The 15,344-nt window shown below is 36.7% G+C and overlaps 1 protein-coding gene across 4 annotated transcripts in view; it reads right to left on the bottom strand.

The window, feature by feature from the left end:
• The window catches only part of LOC144658794 (oxysterol-binding protein 1-like), a 77,286-nt gene that overhangs the window by 34,966 nt on the left and 26,976 nt on the right, over positions 1 to 15,344 (bottom strand). For 2 of the 4 annotated variants that reach the window (XM_078519276.1, XM_078519277.1), the window contains exons 4-7: positions 14,401 to 14,482; positions 12,098 to 12,169; positions 8,731 to 8,779; positions 7,692 to 7,767 (exon numbers count right to left, since the gene is read on the bottom strand). In XM_078519276.1, the coding sequence (XP_078375402.1) occupies positions 7,692 to 7,767; positions 8,731 to 8,779; positions 12,098 to 12,169; positions 14,401 to 14,482 (279 nt within the window). The remainder of the gene's footprint in view (positions 1 to 7,691; positions 7,768 to 8,730; positions 8,780 to 12,097; positions 12,170 to 14,400; positions 14,483 to 15,344) is intronic. The other 2 variants (XM_078519278.1, XM_078519279.1) reach the window with 1 other exon arrangement.

Genomic DNA, 15,344 nt, shown 5'->3' with positions numbered 1-15,344 from the left:
TTTTGATACATGAGAACTGTTTTATTTAATGCGGAAATTTTCATCATTTAATTAAAAAACAAAACTAATTCAATTGTCAAAATGTCACAAAATGGCACGTTCTTATTCTGTTTAAAGCGGTTATTTTGTTGCTAGCTTTGTAGCAACCGTAACGGGTTACTATTGTTTGTTACGGAATACTTTTGGCTTTTTGCCAAACACTGTAACATGATACCGTTGTTTTTCTCACTTTTGTAACATGACACCTTTGTTTTTTTTTAAAACGACCGTAACACGATACCCTTGTTTTTCTCGAAAAAGCCACGTCTTCATATAGACATTGAACGTTAAGTACTAAAATAAACGAAGTAATAAAGAAGTCAAATAAAAAAACATTGTGTCTAGATACCCGGCAGCCGGGAAGTGTTTTCAAAATACTACATACCCGGCAGTCTGAAATTATTCTAGAATTTCCACGGAAAAACTAATCCAATCCTCCTCAAAACTATAGATCTTTGCTTAGAAATGCCAAGCGATTTCAATTATAGTTTTGGCTTTGTGTTTGAGGAAATTTTTGAGCTTGGGCATACTACAAAATCTTGATTCTTCGACACTTAAAAAAAATTCGTACGCTGACTCCGGTGTCAACTCTTATAGAATAATTTCTACAAAAACTGAAGCTGAAACCCTGCGAGAATATTCGATATTTGCTGAGAAATGCGAAGCGATTCTAAATAATGTTTTGCTTTTGTTGTGGATGAATTCTCTTGGCTTCGGCGTACTATAAAATCCTCGACTCACGGGCACGGTTGTTCAAAAGACTAGATACCCGGCAGTCAAAAATTCATGAAAAATTCAATATCCACAAAGGTGGCACGTGGTGTTGGTTTTCGCGCCAAAACGAACTCAGCGTTGGAAGCGACGAAGTTCTTCTGTGGGCAAAACGGCTAAGCGTTGGAAGCGACGAAGCTCTCGGTTTTCTTAGTTATTTGTAAGGTAAGCTTCCAACGCTAAGTTCGTTTTGGCGCGAAAACCAACACCACGTGCCACCTTTGTCACGCCACTATAGTGTCACACCGGAAGTTACATCGGTGGCGGACTTTCGTCACCGAACGCTCAAGCGTTTTGTAGCTATTTTGTACTACTTTGCCGAGGCAATTGTTGAGGCCTTAAGTTGAAAAATCGCTTGGTATTTCTACACCGACATCTCAGCAGGTTCAAATGGAAATTTTGATGGAAAAACGGGAAGCATTTTTGACTGCCGGGTATGTAGTCTTTGAAAAATCGTGCCCGTGAGTCACATAAAGTTCGTACAATTTGTGCAAAACCAAACTGACATTGTAAAAACTCGCTTGGTATTTCCGACCGAAAATTGAAATACTGAAATACTCTCGGGAGCTAGGTTTCAATGATCATTTTTGTGGATATTGAATGTATTGATTATTCATGAATTTTTGACTGCCGGGTATCTAGTCTTTTGAACAACCGTGCCCGTGAGTCGAGGATTTTATAGTACGCCGAAGCCAAGAGAATTCGTCCACAACAAAAGCAAAACATTATTTAGAATCGCTTCGCATTTCTCAGCAAATATCGAATATTCTCGCAGGGTTTCAACTTCAGTTTTTGTAGAAATTATTCTATAAGAGTTGACACCGGAGTCAGAGTACGAATTTTTTCTAAGTGTCGAAGAATCAAGATTTTGTAGTATGCCCAGGCTCGAAAATTTCCTCCAACACAAAGCCAAAACTATAATTGAAATCGCTTGGCATTTCTAAGCAAAGATCTATAGTTTTGAGGAGGATTGGATTGGTTTTTCCGTGGAAATTCTAGAATAATTTCAGACTGCCGGGTATGTAGTATTTTGAAAACACTTCCCGGCTGCCGGGTATCTAGACACAATGATAAAAAAAAAACCACTCTCTTCGGAAAAGTTCTTTAAAGGGCAGTACACCTGGAGTATTTCTTTCCTGTCAAAATTGTTCAACAAAGATTTTCGTTCATTCACAACGTAAATTCTATTCAACAAACAAGAACTAATTGAGTTATCAAGTTGTCACGAAATGGCACGCTCTTATTCTGTTTTTGCAATCAATCGTAGTTGCTTTTAACAGTAAAGTTACTTGTACCGGTTCAATGTTTGAACGAAATGTTAAATGTTTGAACAAACTGTTTTAAAGTTGATTTCATTTTACTTTGGCCGCCCGCTTTGCGAAGTTTGTTGGGAAATTGGAAACTTTGTTATGAAGTTGCCAATTACGGTGCGAGTTTGCGAATCAAATTGCAAACATCGATACAAATTTCCCGACTTCGGCCCGACTGAACTTTCCAAGTTTGGTAGTTGAGGAGAAACAAGACATGTTGCTCGAAAGTCATGGCGATTTCTGAACTCGAAGATTTTAGAATTTGTCAAGGAAAGTAGCTTGAAGTGCAAGACAACGTTTCGCATCAGCGATCACGCAAGTGTTTGCCGATAAATAAATATCATGCATGTAGAATTTTGGTCAAATTTTTACTTTTTTGTATGAAAACACATATTTAACGATTTCTGTGAGGCATAATCTTCACTGTCTTCAATTTCAAGTCTTCTGCGTTTGTAAACCGGATGAAACTGGATGGTTTACCCATATGTAAAATTGATTTTCATCGAAGCCGACGCGACGCGACGCGACGCGACGCGACAGGGAAGACTAATTTGTTCGAGACAACATGTTTACGGCTCGCTGAACATAAAAGTTTTTTATTTTTATGACATTTGTTTCCAACAGTTTAGCGTAGCAAAGCCCTTTTTAATAACATAACTACAGAAGGATTTAATTAATTCGGGCCGAAGTTGGGAACTTTGTATCGAAGCTCACAATTTGATTCGCAAACTACGAATACGTTTCAAATCCATGATAATTCACAACTCACCAATTAATCTTTCAACGAACACGCTGCGACACATAATTTCGTCAGATTACTTCGCCTTTAAAAACTGCAATTTAATTGGTTCTGATAGTACCTGAAATCTGATTGGTGTGACAAACAAACATACTTCACTGATCCACTGACCCACTGACCCACTGACTGAGTCACGGAACATCGCGCCGACTAAAGAGCTATTTTGAAAAAATAACTCAAAAATGAGCATTAGCAAAAAGTACAATTTGGAACATTTTTGCGATTAATTATTCGAAATCAAACATACAGAATTTTTTAATTCTTGAATATTTTATTTGCAGTACATCATAGTTTAAGAGGCTGAATCAATATATTAGGGGGTTTTTTCACGCAAAAATCAGGTTTTCTCATTTGGCGGTTTTCTGTTAACGGTTGCTATGGAAATATCGATTACCTTAAAAAGTATATTAAATCAAACTTCAATCTAAAACCAATGCAATATATGGTGTAATTTTCATATTGATCCGAGTGAGGGGAGGTCGCTAAAAGGCCCACAAAAAAACTGTATGGAGACACCTTAAAGAAGCAAAACAATTTACACAAAAGCTGCAGATATGTTCGGTGGAATTCTTTCAGCCAATGGATCAGAGTGTGTGTGACGTCCATTACAAAATTTTTCGTTTATAATTTTGTTCACAGAGTGAAATAAAATTCGCCAAACCACTGATAAGCTTCATCAGGGTGTTAATTATTAGACTGTTGTGGATTTTACACTGTAAATTCTCCAGAGCAGACTTATTTCCCAGGGTAGTATTATCGGACATATATATTCTTGCTGCCACTGATCAGCAAACTGTTCAGGTCTAATACGGGTAAAGTTCACGTGCACTATAGCTAGTAATAAGAATACCGAATCAACACAGTTAACGTAATACCAAGAGGTTAATCGGTAAATCCATTTAATTTATTTTTTACAGGCTGAATAGTGGAGGGGGACAGGGGGGCGGGAGACCGGGAGAAAAGGGGCGGGAAGTGGGAGAAGAGAGGGCTGGAAGCAGGATTCCTAAGGTGGCGGGAACCGGGAGAAAACAAGTAAAATTTTGCAATGTTTAGTTACATTTCGCAATAGATATGGGACAAAGAGGAGGGCACCACTACAGAAAGGGGCGGAAGCGGCAGTAAAAGGTACGGGAAGGGGCAGTACGGGAGACGGGAGGTTCAGACCCCCCTGTCCCCACCCTCTGAAGAAGAACAAGGAAACCTTCTAAACTGGACAAACTAGAAAGAACAGAAATTTATCATGCATCTCATCTGAGGACCCCAGGGGGGTACTCCGGCTTGTAAATGACGGGGATGATCGAAGGATTTTTTGGGGTTTGAAATTTTCGATTCCGGGATTTTTTGGGTTGGAAAATTTTTGCAAGTATTTTTTTGGGTGATTTGATTTAAATAGGGGATTTTTTTGGGTATTAAAAACGAACTAAAGTGCCTTGGCATGGCCTTGGCGTATTTATGGTGTGATGAATAAACAAACACGAGTGTTCAATCTTTTATGGTTTTCTTTGTATTATATTATTAGCAAAAACACTTACAGTGGTAATTTGACAAGGGACTTTTTGGGGGTTAGTTTTTGGTCTACGGATTTTTTTGGGTAATGTCGGGAGACTTAGGGATTTTTTTGGGTCCTGAGTTTCGCCTCCATTCGATCATCCCTGTCATTTACAAGCTGGAGTACCATCTCTGGGCTGAGGACAGCCAGCAACTAAGTCTGCTTTTTCCTTGTCTGAGTCAAAAACCATAAGCCACAAGTTTTGAAGTCAGAAGAGATAAATTTGTATGCCAATGAAAGGCATTTGAGTTAAGAGTATAATTATATTGGAATAGTGTTAGCCTAATAATTTTTTTCAAACTATTCTAAATGGCTGTTATGGTTCTATATATGTCAACAAACCCCAAGACTGTCAAGTTCAGTTATAAACTGCATTCTGTTTAAATTTATTATTTTTCCAATGTACTCTTTTCCCTGTGAAATTGCATGTAAAATGTGTGTGAAAAGGATCGATTCACATGCGAAAAATATGTGAATGAAGCATTTCCATGCTCAATCCCATGTGAAGTTGCATATGAAAATGCACGTGAAAAATATGTAAACGGAGCATTCCAATGCTAGCTCAACCCCATGTGAAATTACATGCGAAAATGTGTGTCAAAGGGATGACATCGTTTCACACCTTTTCACACCATTTTTCACACATATTTCACTAATAGTACAAAATTTTACATGTGTGATTGTGAAATTTGCATGTGAAATTGATGTGAAAAATAGCGAAAAACGTAAAAAAAGTGTGTGAAAACAATGCATTTTTCACATGTTTTTTCACAGTACTGTACATACTCCTAGTAGTGTAAAGAGTAGACTACGGCCATCCCATTGTATTTCTCTGTTTAGCATTGTCCTACGAGCTTTTGCAAGTATAAATAGAGCATACATGTACCTGACTGTGTGATTCAGTAGGTAATTCCCCTGGCACGATGATGTTTTTCCCATATGGGAAAAACATCATTGCCTTGACACATTCTTGCTGGGCTTGTAATTTTCGTTTCAATTCAAAAAATAAACTTAAAACAAAAATTGGAATATCCAGAAAACAAGTTGTTGTTTTGCAATAATCAACACGTTCTGGATAAATGTTACGACTTGTAGTCGTTCAGAGCAAAAAGCCTGAATAGCACAAAAATAAATATTTCACACAAACAGAGCGCAGAGTATTTGTAAATATTTTTAAAAAAAAAATAGGTGAATGATTAGCTACATAGCTACAAGAAAGCGATCGCATTGGTCTGACGTAGTGGTAGTTTTAAATAGCTTGGACATATCCAAGTGCTCTTTAGTTTTGCTATGTGATTATTCAGCCCTTTCTTCTGATAAAATGCTTGAAAGACACATAATTATGGCCATGCGTATGGTGCTGGTGTACAATAGCGGAAAACGAGCTAGAATGCAAAATTCACGGACAATTAATAGTAATCTGACAACATAAAAGTAAAGTAAATTTCATGTACATAAATAACCTGGTGATAAGAAAGTGGCTGAAAATCCACTTATTTTGAATTTATAATAAAATCAAAACATCGTACTCGAAAATTACAGGGAAACAGGAGTGAACATATGAGACATTTTCGCGATTGTTTCTGCTTCCACCAACAATTAGACACAAAAATCTCGAAAACCGAGGTGCACAGTACATAACTTGTAGAATATTCCAGTCAAAGGCGTACTTCTTGTCAAATGTCTGCAGGTTCGGAGAAAGAACTGATTTTCTAGCGTTATATTGAAAAAAATTTACGTAAACTTTTGGTTGGGTGATCAAATTTCAATCCAGCGTTTGCATTTAGTGTTTCAATGGTTTGTCGTCGTTTCCATCGTTTTTGTCACTTTAATGGTTTTTGCCAATGGTTTCAACGGTTTTTATCTTTGGTTTCAATCGTTTTCCTAACCCTATAAAAAAGCTAACTGCAAGCATCCCAAGCTAAAGTAGGCTAACCGGAGTGCTAGTTAGGCTAACCGGAGTGCTAGTGAGGCTAACCGCAGTGCTAGTTAGGCTAACCGCAGTACTGTTTAGTTAGTAGTAGTCTACATGAACAGAGTGTTACGTGGTGTAAATATGTCATGATCATGAGGTGTCTCGCTATTGTCTCACTACATCAACTGCGTGCAGGATAGTTATTAGTCCCAACTCAGAAATGGCCTATTCGTCCGCGAATGACTGCTTAGTAACCAAGCTTTGAAATGTAGAGAGACAAACATGGCAGCACTTTCTTTCGGTTTGGCTCGGGGAAGAAACCATGTTTTCAAGATTCTTGGAAACTGCTACCCGCAACAGGATAAAAACTTCATGCAAAATAGGAGTTTGATAATCCAATAGATGTATCTGCCGTGAAGGTCAATAAAAATGCGAAGCAGTCGGCCATTTGCCTTGTGAGTACTTGCGATTTATATCTTGGTATTTTCTCGCATGCGGCGGGAAGACACGCATCGAAGTGACCATCAGGCGGCAGGTGTCACTGCAAACAGCTTTGCAAAGGAAAGAAAGGCAGTGAACAACAACAAAGTTTTCAGGTCGTTTTAATTATTCCGTAGATAAGCCGCACCCCCGATTTTTGACTAAAATTTCAAGTAAAAAGGTGCGGCTTATACATGGATCTTTACGGTAATTAAACAAACGATTCAATCCATATAAACAAACAATTCAACACATAAAAAGGTATGATTCGAACAACAGAAACAAATGTTAAACGCTGGTTTAGCAAATGCAAGTTGGAAGCATTTCAAACGACATAAACGCTACATTAATGATGTATTAAGCGTGTGGTTGTGAACCAAAATGTTACGCAGCATGTAAAGAATTTTGGTGAGTGGACTTAACTTTTTCTTGTTCTTATGTTTTAACCAAGCAAACGAGAATTTAAACAAACAGTAATGCAACTTGGTTAGATAATGAAGAATACATCTGTATAATTATGTTACTGTCATATAATTTTTATTCTAATTTGCAAAAAATACATGAGTAAAGTCAGACATCATTAGAAATTGTGATTTGTACACCAACACTGTGCGCATGGCCTTATACATTTCACTTGAAACAGAGAGCAGAGTTTTCATGTTAAACGAGTGATCACTAGTAAACATCAAATCTTGCATAACCGTGACAAAGGAGCTGGCTGGGCCGCGTGGGTCTGGAACGATTTACCGACAAAAAAACTAAAACGACAAAAACAGCCAGCCAGATTATGAACTGACTGCGCAAGGTTAAAAAAATAGCTGACCTCACCTTTCAAGCACAGTTGAATAGGTTGAACTAGCAAATGCTGCTACATGAGCAAGTCGCCATAAAGAATCTTTACAAACTGTGGAATAACAGAGAATTTAACAATAACACATTAATTTAACTGAAAAATTGGTTGCAGCTACTAACAGATTTCGTTATAGCTGTAAATATTATTATAGCTGTGTATCCATGGGAAGCAGAAAGAATATTGGCAACCAGAAAATAATAAACAAGTGCTCTGTATAGGCACTGCAGTGTTCATTTGGGGGATGTTGGAAACTTAGGTAATTCCACTGAAATAGAACCTGCACTGAGATTTTTGTCAAACTTTAAGTGGTCATTATCTTATAAGAACTTAAATTCTGTATAAAAACCGGGGGGACCCATGCCCTTTTAGGCGCAATTCACCTTGTTTATGTGCAATATTTCCTTATCATCATGTTTATAGTCACACAATTTGCTTGCCTATAACACATTTTCAATGATCCTTTCTTATTCAACACTGAGAATTGGTCTAGATTTTGTCTTAAAGAAAGAAAGTTATTATCCAATAGGACACTTTCAATATATTTAAATTCAGCTTGGTAACAAGGTCTGGAGGACACAAACAAGATAAATGAATAAACATGCTTGCAAAATTTCTTTTGTTTGTGTCCTCTAGGCCTCGCTATGCAGCTGAATTTTAATATATTAAAATTTTCCTATTTTAAATAACAGGAAAAATGATAGGTCACTATACTTGTTTTTGAAAAAAATGATGATTTACCTCTCTGGCAAGGTCCATCCATAAAGAAACAATGCTGCCATGACTTTTAATGCATGTGTACTAATCATGTGTCAGTGCAGTTATGCGCAGTAGGGATGTGCTGGGGAATGACTATAAGCTTGTTTTCATTACACATTGTTTTGTATCTTAGATCACTTGGAAATGGAATGCAGAAGTGTGGCCTTTTGTCTAGTCAAGTGGAGTCATGCAGAGCCCATATGGTTCTCTAATTGGTTACAGACCATATAAACCACAATAACTACTCTTGACACTTACATGAAGCTCTGTTTAGGATATCTGCATACTCTAAATCTTCAGCCAGTCGCTATAAAAAGTTAATAAAAATTATATCACTAACAAGTCATTGCTTCTAACTACAGCTAAATTTCATGAACTAATCAAAGATCTCTTTGCGATATCGACTATTTTGCATGAGGTATGATTAGGGGAAATAATAATATTGAAAGCGATTTGCGATGCATTAAGGTATCAGTGTACCCCAAAATTGACCATCTTTAAGAAAAATATATTTTGGTATTTTCAGGTAGATCTCATTAAGACCTTTCATTAATCAAAAGCCCTCTGGGCTTAGTGTCTCGTGTCACTTTTTAGAGTTTATTTAAAAAAGAGCCGGATCGCTTTTCACGTCTATTTATCAGTGCTTGCAAAGATATCAAAAAACTTTATTCCTAAGGGTAACAAAACACTGGACTATGACAGACAGCAAAACTTAAATCATTTTTGCCGGCCCAAGAGTTTATGGCTGAGATAGTGTAGGAAAATAAATTGAGATGCCAGGCAATTTTACATCAAAGGGTTTGTTACTGACTCTTAAATGCATTTCATGTGAACATGGCAACTCCTGTCTAACCATATTCAATTTGATTAAAATAAATAAACCGGCAAACCTGGAGTTGCTACTTTTTCCCCAGTCTGCTAATAGCCCACTGCCTCTAGCAGTCTTGGAAAATAATTAAAACACTTTAAATGTTGAATGTATGCTTTGCCTACCCTGCTGCTTTATACCCATGACAACAGCTGTTGTAGGAGAAAAAGATACCTTTTTACATTTTTAAAAATATTTTAGTAGTACTGATTTTGCAAAACCATTCAGACATTTCCCTTCAATTTGCAAAAGTTATCTAGCCAGGAGGGTTTTACCTGCATGGCCTTAACCTACTGTGAATTTAAATAAGTTGTGCATGAGATAATCTGAGGATTACTGTTTGTACGACAATTTCCTTGGTGGTGCCCTTCATCTGATTATGATCTAGACATAATAGTTAGCCTTCTCCTGAAAATTAACTTGATTGATTTTCTAAAGTGATTTACTACCCTCTTCAACCCTCCATTACTGTACAGTTCACCCCAGCTCCTTTTGTAATTAGTTAATATCAAGTCAGTGGGAGCATAACAAAGGCCTTTAGACACCAAATTTGCAAGCACAAAGTAAACATTTCTTTTCAGTGGCTAAAAAAGTAAAGAATTTTACAAATACATGTACTATTTTCAATTTGTAAAGAATTACAGGAGAGTGATAAAAAATTAAGAGGGGTTTGTTACTAGAGTTATTTAGAATAGAATGATGGTGGGCCTTGGATGTCCAAAACTTCCCTTCTCCCTCCCCTTCGAACGCCGGCCACGCAGGATAGCATGGCATGGCATAGGGTACATTCCAAACAATTTAGTTGCCTCAGTTGCATTCACAGCATAAATGGCAGACTCACTGCCACAATGCTTAACAAAAAAAATGTGTATAATTTTTATCCTTAATAAATTGTGGTTTAATGGGAAAAAAGTCACCTACTGGCAATCAATAAAAAAAAATTGCATTGAAAAAAAATTACAGTTATGATATCAAACATTTTTAATGTAATTTTTATTTTCAATTAATAAAACAACTATCAAAGGTTGTGCTTGATTACTGATAAGCAGATAATTACATTTTATTGAAGTAAACCAGAGATAGTAGAAATGACATCCCAAAGACAGATGAATTGTTATTTGTATCGATGGATTCATACTGTTGTTGCATTATCTTTGTCGCGTCTGGCTTAAATGAGCGTCCATGGAATTAACTAAAAGGCAACTAACTCTCGGGCTCTACGAAAAAAATTCTACACAAAACAATAATGGAAAGGATAACTAATTTTCTTGTCATTTACACTCGGATTTACAGGACAACTTCGATAAACGGAAATGAGTACCCTACCTGTCTCTCTTGGAGTTCGGAAAATGTCATTAGACATTTCAATGTCTCTTTGCCGTAAAGGATTTAAAGCTTTTTTAACTTCACAGAGTGCCTTGTATGCTCCTCCTGGCTCTTCTCAAGCTGAGCTGGGACATGAAGCATGCGAAAATGGTGGTGAAGTCCGTCGTCTTAATAAGAATATTTTTCATAAAAGATGTGTCCAAGGCGCTCTGTGCTGTAAAAATGCTAAATAGACGGCTCTTTTGCTGTTTTTAATACCCATTTCAGGGTTAATGACATTTTGGTCCGCCATATTGAATGCAAGATCTGCCAGGCGCTCCGCGGCTCGCTCCCTAACCATCAATCCCCGCGCTCCCTGTTTTCCTGCCTTACCGCCTCAACGTCCGGCCAATCGGCGCCTGGGGACGAGGCAGAGTTACGTAGATATGAAAGCTATATCTCCTATATTCCACGACTTTAATCTCTATAAATACAGTTGTAACAGTAAATATCCTGTTGAAACCTCCACCATTTTCCTACGCGTTGTAAGCAGAAATGATTTTCAACTACTTTCCAAAACTCTCAAGATAAAATAATAGATATCAAATGAAAGCACGATATTCTTTAAATTGGCAAAGTGAAGCTGTTATTCTGATACATCTCACAATTGCACAAATTAAAACTTAACAAGCGACCTCAAGACAAGACACTCCAACACATGTCCAAAGAGATTTTAGAGCTTCATGTTAAAAACTGCTTTTCTCGCTCAATTTAAGTTGCGGAATACTAGCGTTATATGCACAACAACGACAACGAAAAATTTACAGGCAGGTCCATCAAATGACATCTTGTTGATTATTACTGAGACACTTCTGCTTTTCAGATCCGTTATAAAACTCATCAATATAATTTCTCTCTTTCGGTTAGTACACTGTATTATGCGTTTGTAATAACCTGGTGTATTTCATTCTTCTTCTACGCGTTTTCTGCTTGAGTAACAATTAATTTCATTGATTTTCAGTACAATGTTGTCGGCAAAGGTTAGAATGTTATTTTAAGAACGTAAAACTTGTCTGTATTTTTCTTGATAACTGCTGGCTGCAGCTCAAATATTTCCAAAATTGAAAAGCGTACAGCTAATTTAAAGAAAAAAAAATGCGTCACATCTACGTGTATTCCTCTTTAGAGCTTCATTTGTGCACTGAAAAGGCTGTTGTTGTCGTCTATAAATTATAAAAGTTGTGTTCATTGTAGCGTGGAATTCACAGCAGGATATATCATTGAAGCTACATGTAGTGCAGTTCCTCTTGACTCAGGTCAATCTTCAGGTCAAAAAAATAAAAAAACAATGTATGTTTTGCTTTTTAGATTGACATTTCTGCTCTTCAATCCTAAGAAAACTCATTAAATATAATTTCCCTCTTTCGGTCATACATTAAGCTCTACCTTTACCTCAGAGCTGAGTGTAAACGAGGCTTTGCAAATCAAAAGAGTAAATGTTTCCCCTTGATGAATCAGAACCGCCTGAAAAAAGAAAGGCAAAAAAGTACGACTCCAGACTGGCAGAGTTCTTTTATTGAAATGTGGGAAAAAGTATGGAACAGCACAACGCAAGATTTGAACAAACAAACGCCACAGTTGACATTTTTAAAGATTTGGCATCAAAATAATTGTCTTTATCTAATCGTTTATCTTCTGTTATTAAATTGTTGTTATTCATGCCACAAAGGTCACCCCTTTCAATACAAAGTTGTGCAAAAGTCACGTAGCAATCATAGTCTTTTTTAGGATGCTCGTTTTTTGTTCAACCTTTTTCAACGCAATTCTCCAACGAACTTTCAACATGCTAAATGCTCGCGCGATCGTTCCACTACAGATCGTAGCGCCCCGAAACTTTAGGTTTTAAACTTTCGCTGCTCCTGAGTCAGGCATCCTCTGTCCGGGTAGGGTTTCACTAGCCAGTTCGTTAGCGGATAGGCACTGTTGCCAGCTAAAATGGGCCTTATTTCTGTTCCATTTTTATTGCCTGTTGGACCACTTAAAATTTGCTTGTTTGCTGCAAGTTCAGAAAAAAAAAAAGAGCATGGAAAAAGATTGACTGTACACAAAGTTAGGAACGAAAAACTTTTCTAGCCATTAATTATTGGATATTGATAGCTGTCAACAGGTTGTCTAAAGAAGCCTGGCGATCTACCGTTGCGTGATTATCACAGATCTTGGTTTTCAACGAGATGCCCTTGGTGTATGCATACTTTTTCAGACCTGAAAGAAGAAACATTTTCCCATTCCTTTTTCATGTTCAAAGAATGCTGTTGTAATTTCACGGTAGCATCTTGTCTTTCGTCGTCATTTCAGCTCCTTCATGTCGCTGTTTCAGAGCCGTGTCGCCCGTCGGAATTTACCCCTAACAGGGCCTCAGCAAAGAACAAAAAATCAAATTTTGCGAATTGGAAAACGCTCAAAAAAAATAAATAAAAACAAAAAATAAAAATTAATAAATAAGTAAAAACACAAATAAATAAATAAAATTAATTAATAAAAACACTTCACCAGTTTTGACTGTAAAGAGGCTACAAAAACTTTTTTACTGTTCCATCCTGTGTATCTCTACTTTTTTGGATCATGACTGCCAAATTTGATAATCCTAGTTTTTGTTGAAGTTTGGCACTTACATCATATCTTCCATGAAGAATAGCATAAATGCAATCAACTGGCTTCAAAATAGCAACTTAGCATGGCTTCCAGCCAGAATTGACAAGAAAAGGTGCAACGCTTGTGTTGATTGATTGATTAGGCTTTATACAGGTCCAAAATCTGAGACCAATTTCAAGAGTATGTGGAACTATGTAAACTATCTAAATGCAAACAACAAGTTTAATATGCCTTGCAGTTGAATAATGTAGTCAGAAAATTCAGGAAAACATTTTCATTGTTTGCATGCTGTTTGGAGAACAGAAAAAAGGGTTTTGTTTTCAATTTAAGAAAAACATTTTATCAAATTTCTATTCCTAGTCAAGTCATTTTGAAATATAATAATAGAAGTTTGTTGCTATAACATGTTCACATTATAGCTCACAAAATTTGAGGTAAATGCTATTTCAGGTGTGGGCTTGGATAGTGAGGCTAAAAAAGGCCTGAGAAAGGGGGACATTTGATGTGAACAAATGTCCAAGGACAATAATTATTATCCGTGAATATTTTTGAAGCCAAATGAAGTCTAGTGATTTTATTATCCTTAAAATATTTGTGCACAAGGCTGCTCATTTTGAGATGACTTTTTAGCTTTTATAAAATGAAAATAAATCTTTCTCCATATATTTTAAGAAATATTAATGCTGCAAGCTGGTTATAAGTTCTATTGTTAACATGCAACATCAAGGTACAATGCAAAGTGTGAAAACTGTGGAGTAACCAGTTTTGCCTGCATCATGTGACATGTTTAAAGACCAATCAGTTGCACTAAAAATATTTGATCCATGGATTATGATGATATATGCCCCAGGCTAGGATAGTTGATTTTAAAAGATACTACCCTGGCCACAAGTACAAGTAACTGAATAGATATAGGCATTTGAGACATTCCTTCTGTTACACATTGATTACACTGCACATTTTCTCTTTCTCCAAATAAAAATGTTGTTTATAGCAGATGAACAGATGAAGAACAACGCAATTTTATCAGCATACTGTATTATTTTTCTCAGATACGACCTGTCAGACTGTAAATGCAGACCAATATAAATAGAAGTCCTCACCTGTAAAAATGAGAGTGGCTCATTGAAATGAACTGGCATGGTTACTTTTGTTAGATCCTTCCCAACAACTGATTTCATAAAACTGGAGAGAATCAATAAAGCAATCAATCACACAGTTATTTCAAATCTAAATAAAGGCGATACATTCAAGCCTTTTAAAAATATGTGATACAGTACTATGCAAAAGAAATTTGTCGACATTTGTAACTTTTCGAAGGAAAAATTACGATATTTTGATATTTTTTTGCTGCACCTATTGTGCTTGTTTATGTTGCAAATATAGCCTCTACAGTGGTATACTTTGAAGTTTCAGCAACTTTCATTTGCCCCTAGCAATTTTTCAAATTACTTTGTCACAGCTTGTTAGGAACTTGAAGGAACACGCTTCGCGTTAGTTTATTAATATGTCGCACATAAGCTACATGCAGCAAATTTCGTTGCTTTGAACTTCGATAAGTCATTGTTTCTCTTCCTCGAAAATTCGCTATTTCGAATGTCGCTGTCTCCAAATTTCGACGAAGTTCATGATTTTTTGCGTGGAGCGCAAAAAAACATGTCTCAATAATTCGAAGAAATTTCTTCAAAAATTTGCAAGAACAAAGAATAAATTTTGTTTGCATTACTTTTGCACAGTACTGTACAGCTATAATAATAATAATCGCGACGCGATTGTAAGTGAGCGCGAACGCGCCGTGATTGCCGCGATAGTCGCGATCGCGGCGCGATGGATTACTACCGCACCGCGATTTGGGGGGCTGGAATAAATCTCGGGAAGTGTTCCCGGCGAGAACTCACTTCTCGATCACCGGGAGAAAGTCATTATGCTTTGAAATTCTCACAAATCATGCTGTGGTCGTAACGCAAATCATGACTGTATTGATGAAATAAACTTAAAGTACTAATCAAAGTAGTAATAAAACCAGTTTGATCTAAAATGTCTAATT

The sequence above is a fragment of the Oculina patagonica genome, chromosome 6, assembly GCF_052425735.1.
Source record: "Oculina patagonica isolate OP01 chromosome 6, crgOcupat, whole genome shotgun sequence".
NCBI classification, from domain to species: domain Eukaryota; kingdom Metazoa; phylum Cnidaria; class Anthozoa; order Scleractinia; family Oculinidae; genus Oculina; species Oculina patagonica.
The sequence above is the reverse complement of the archived record's forward strand: the minus strand, read 5'-3'. Positions and strand labels throughout refer to the sequence as shown.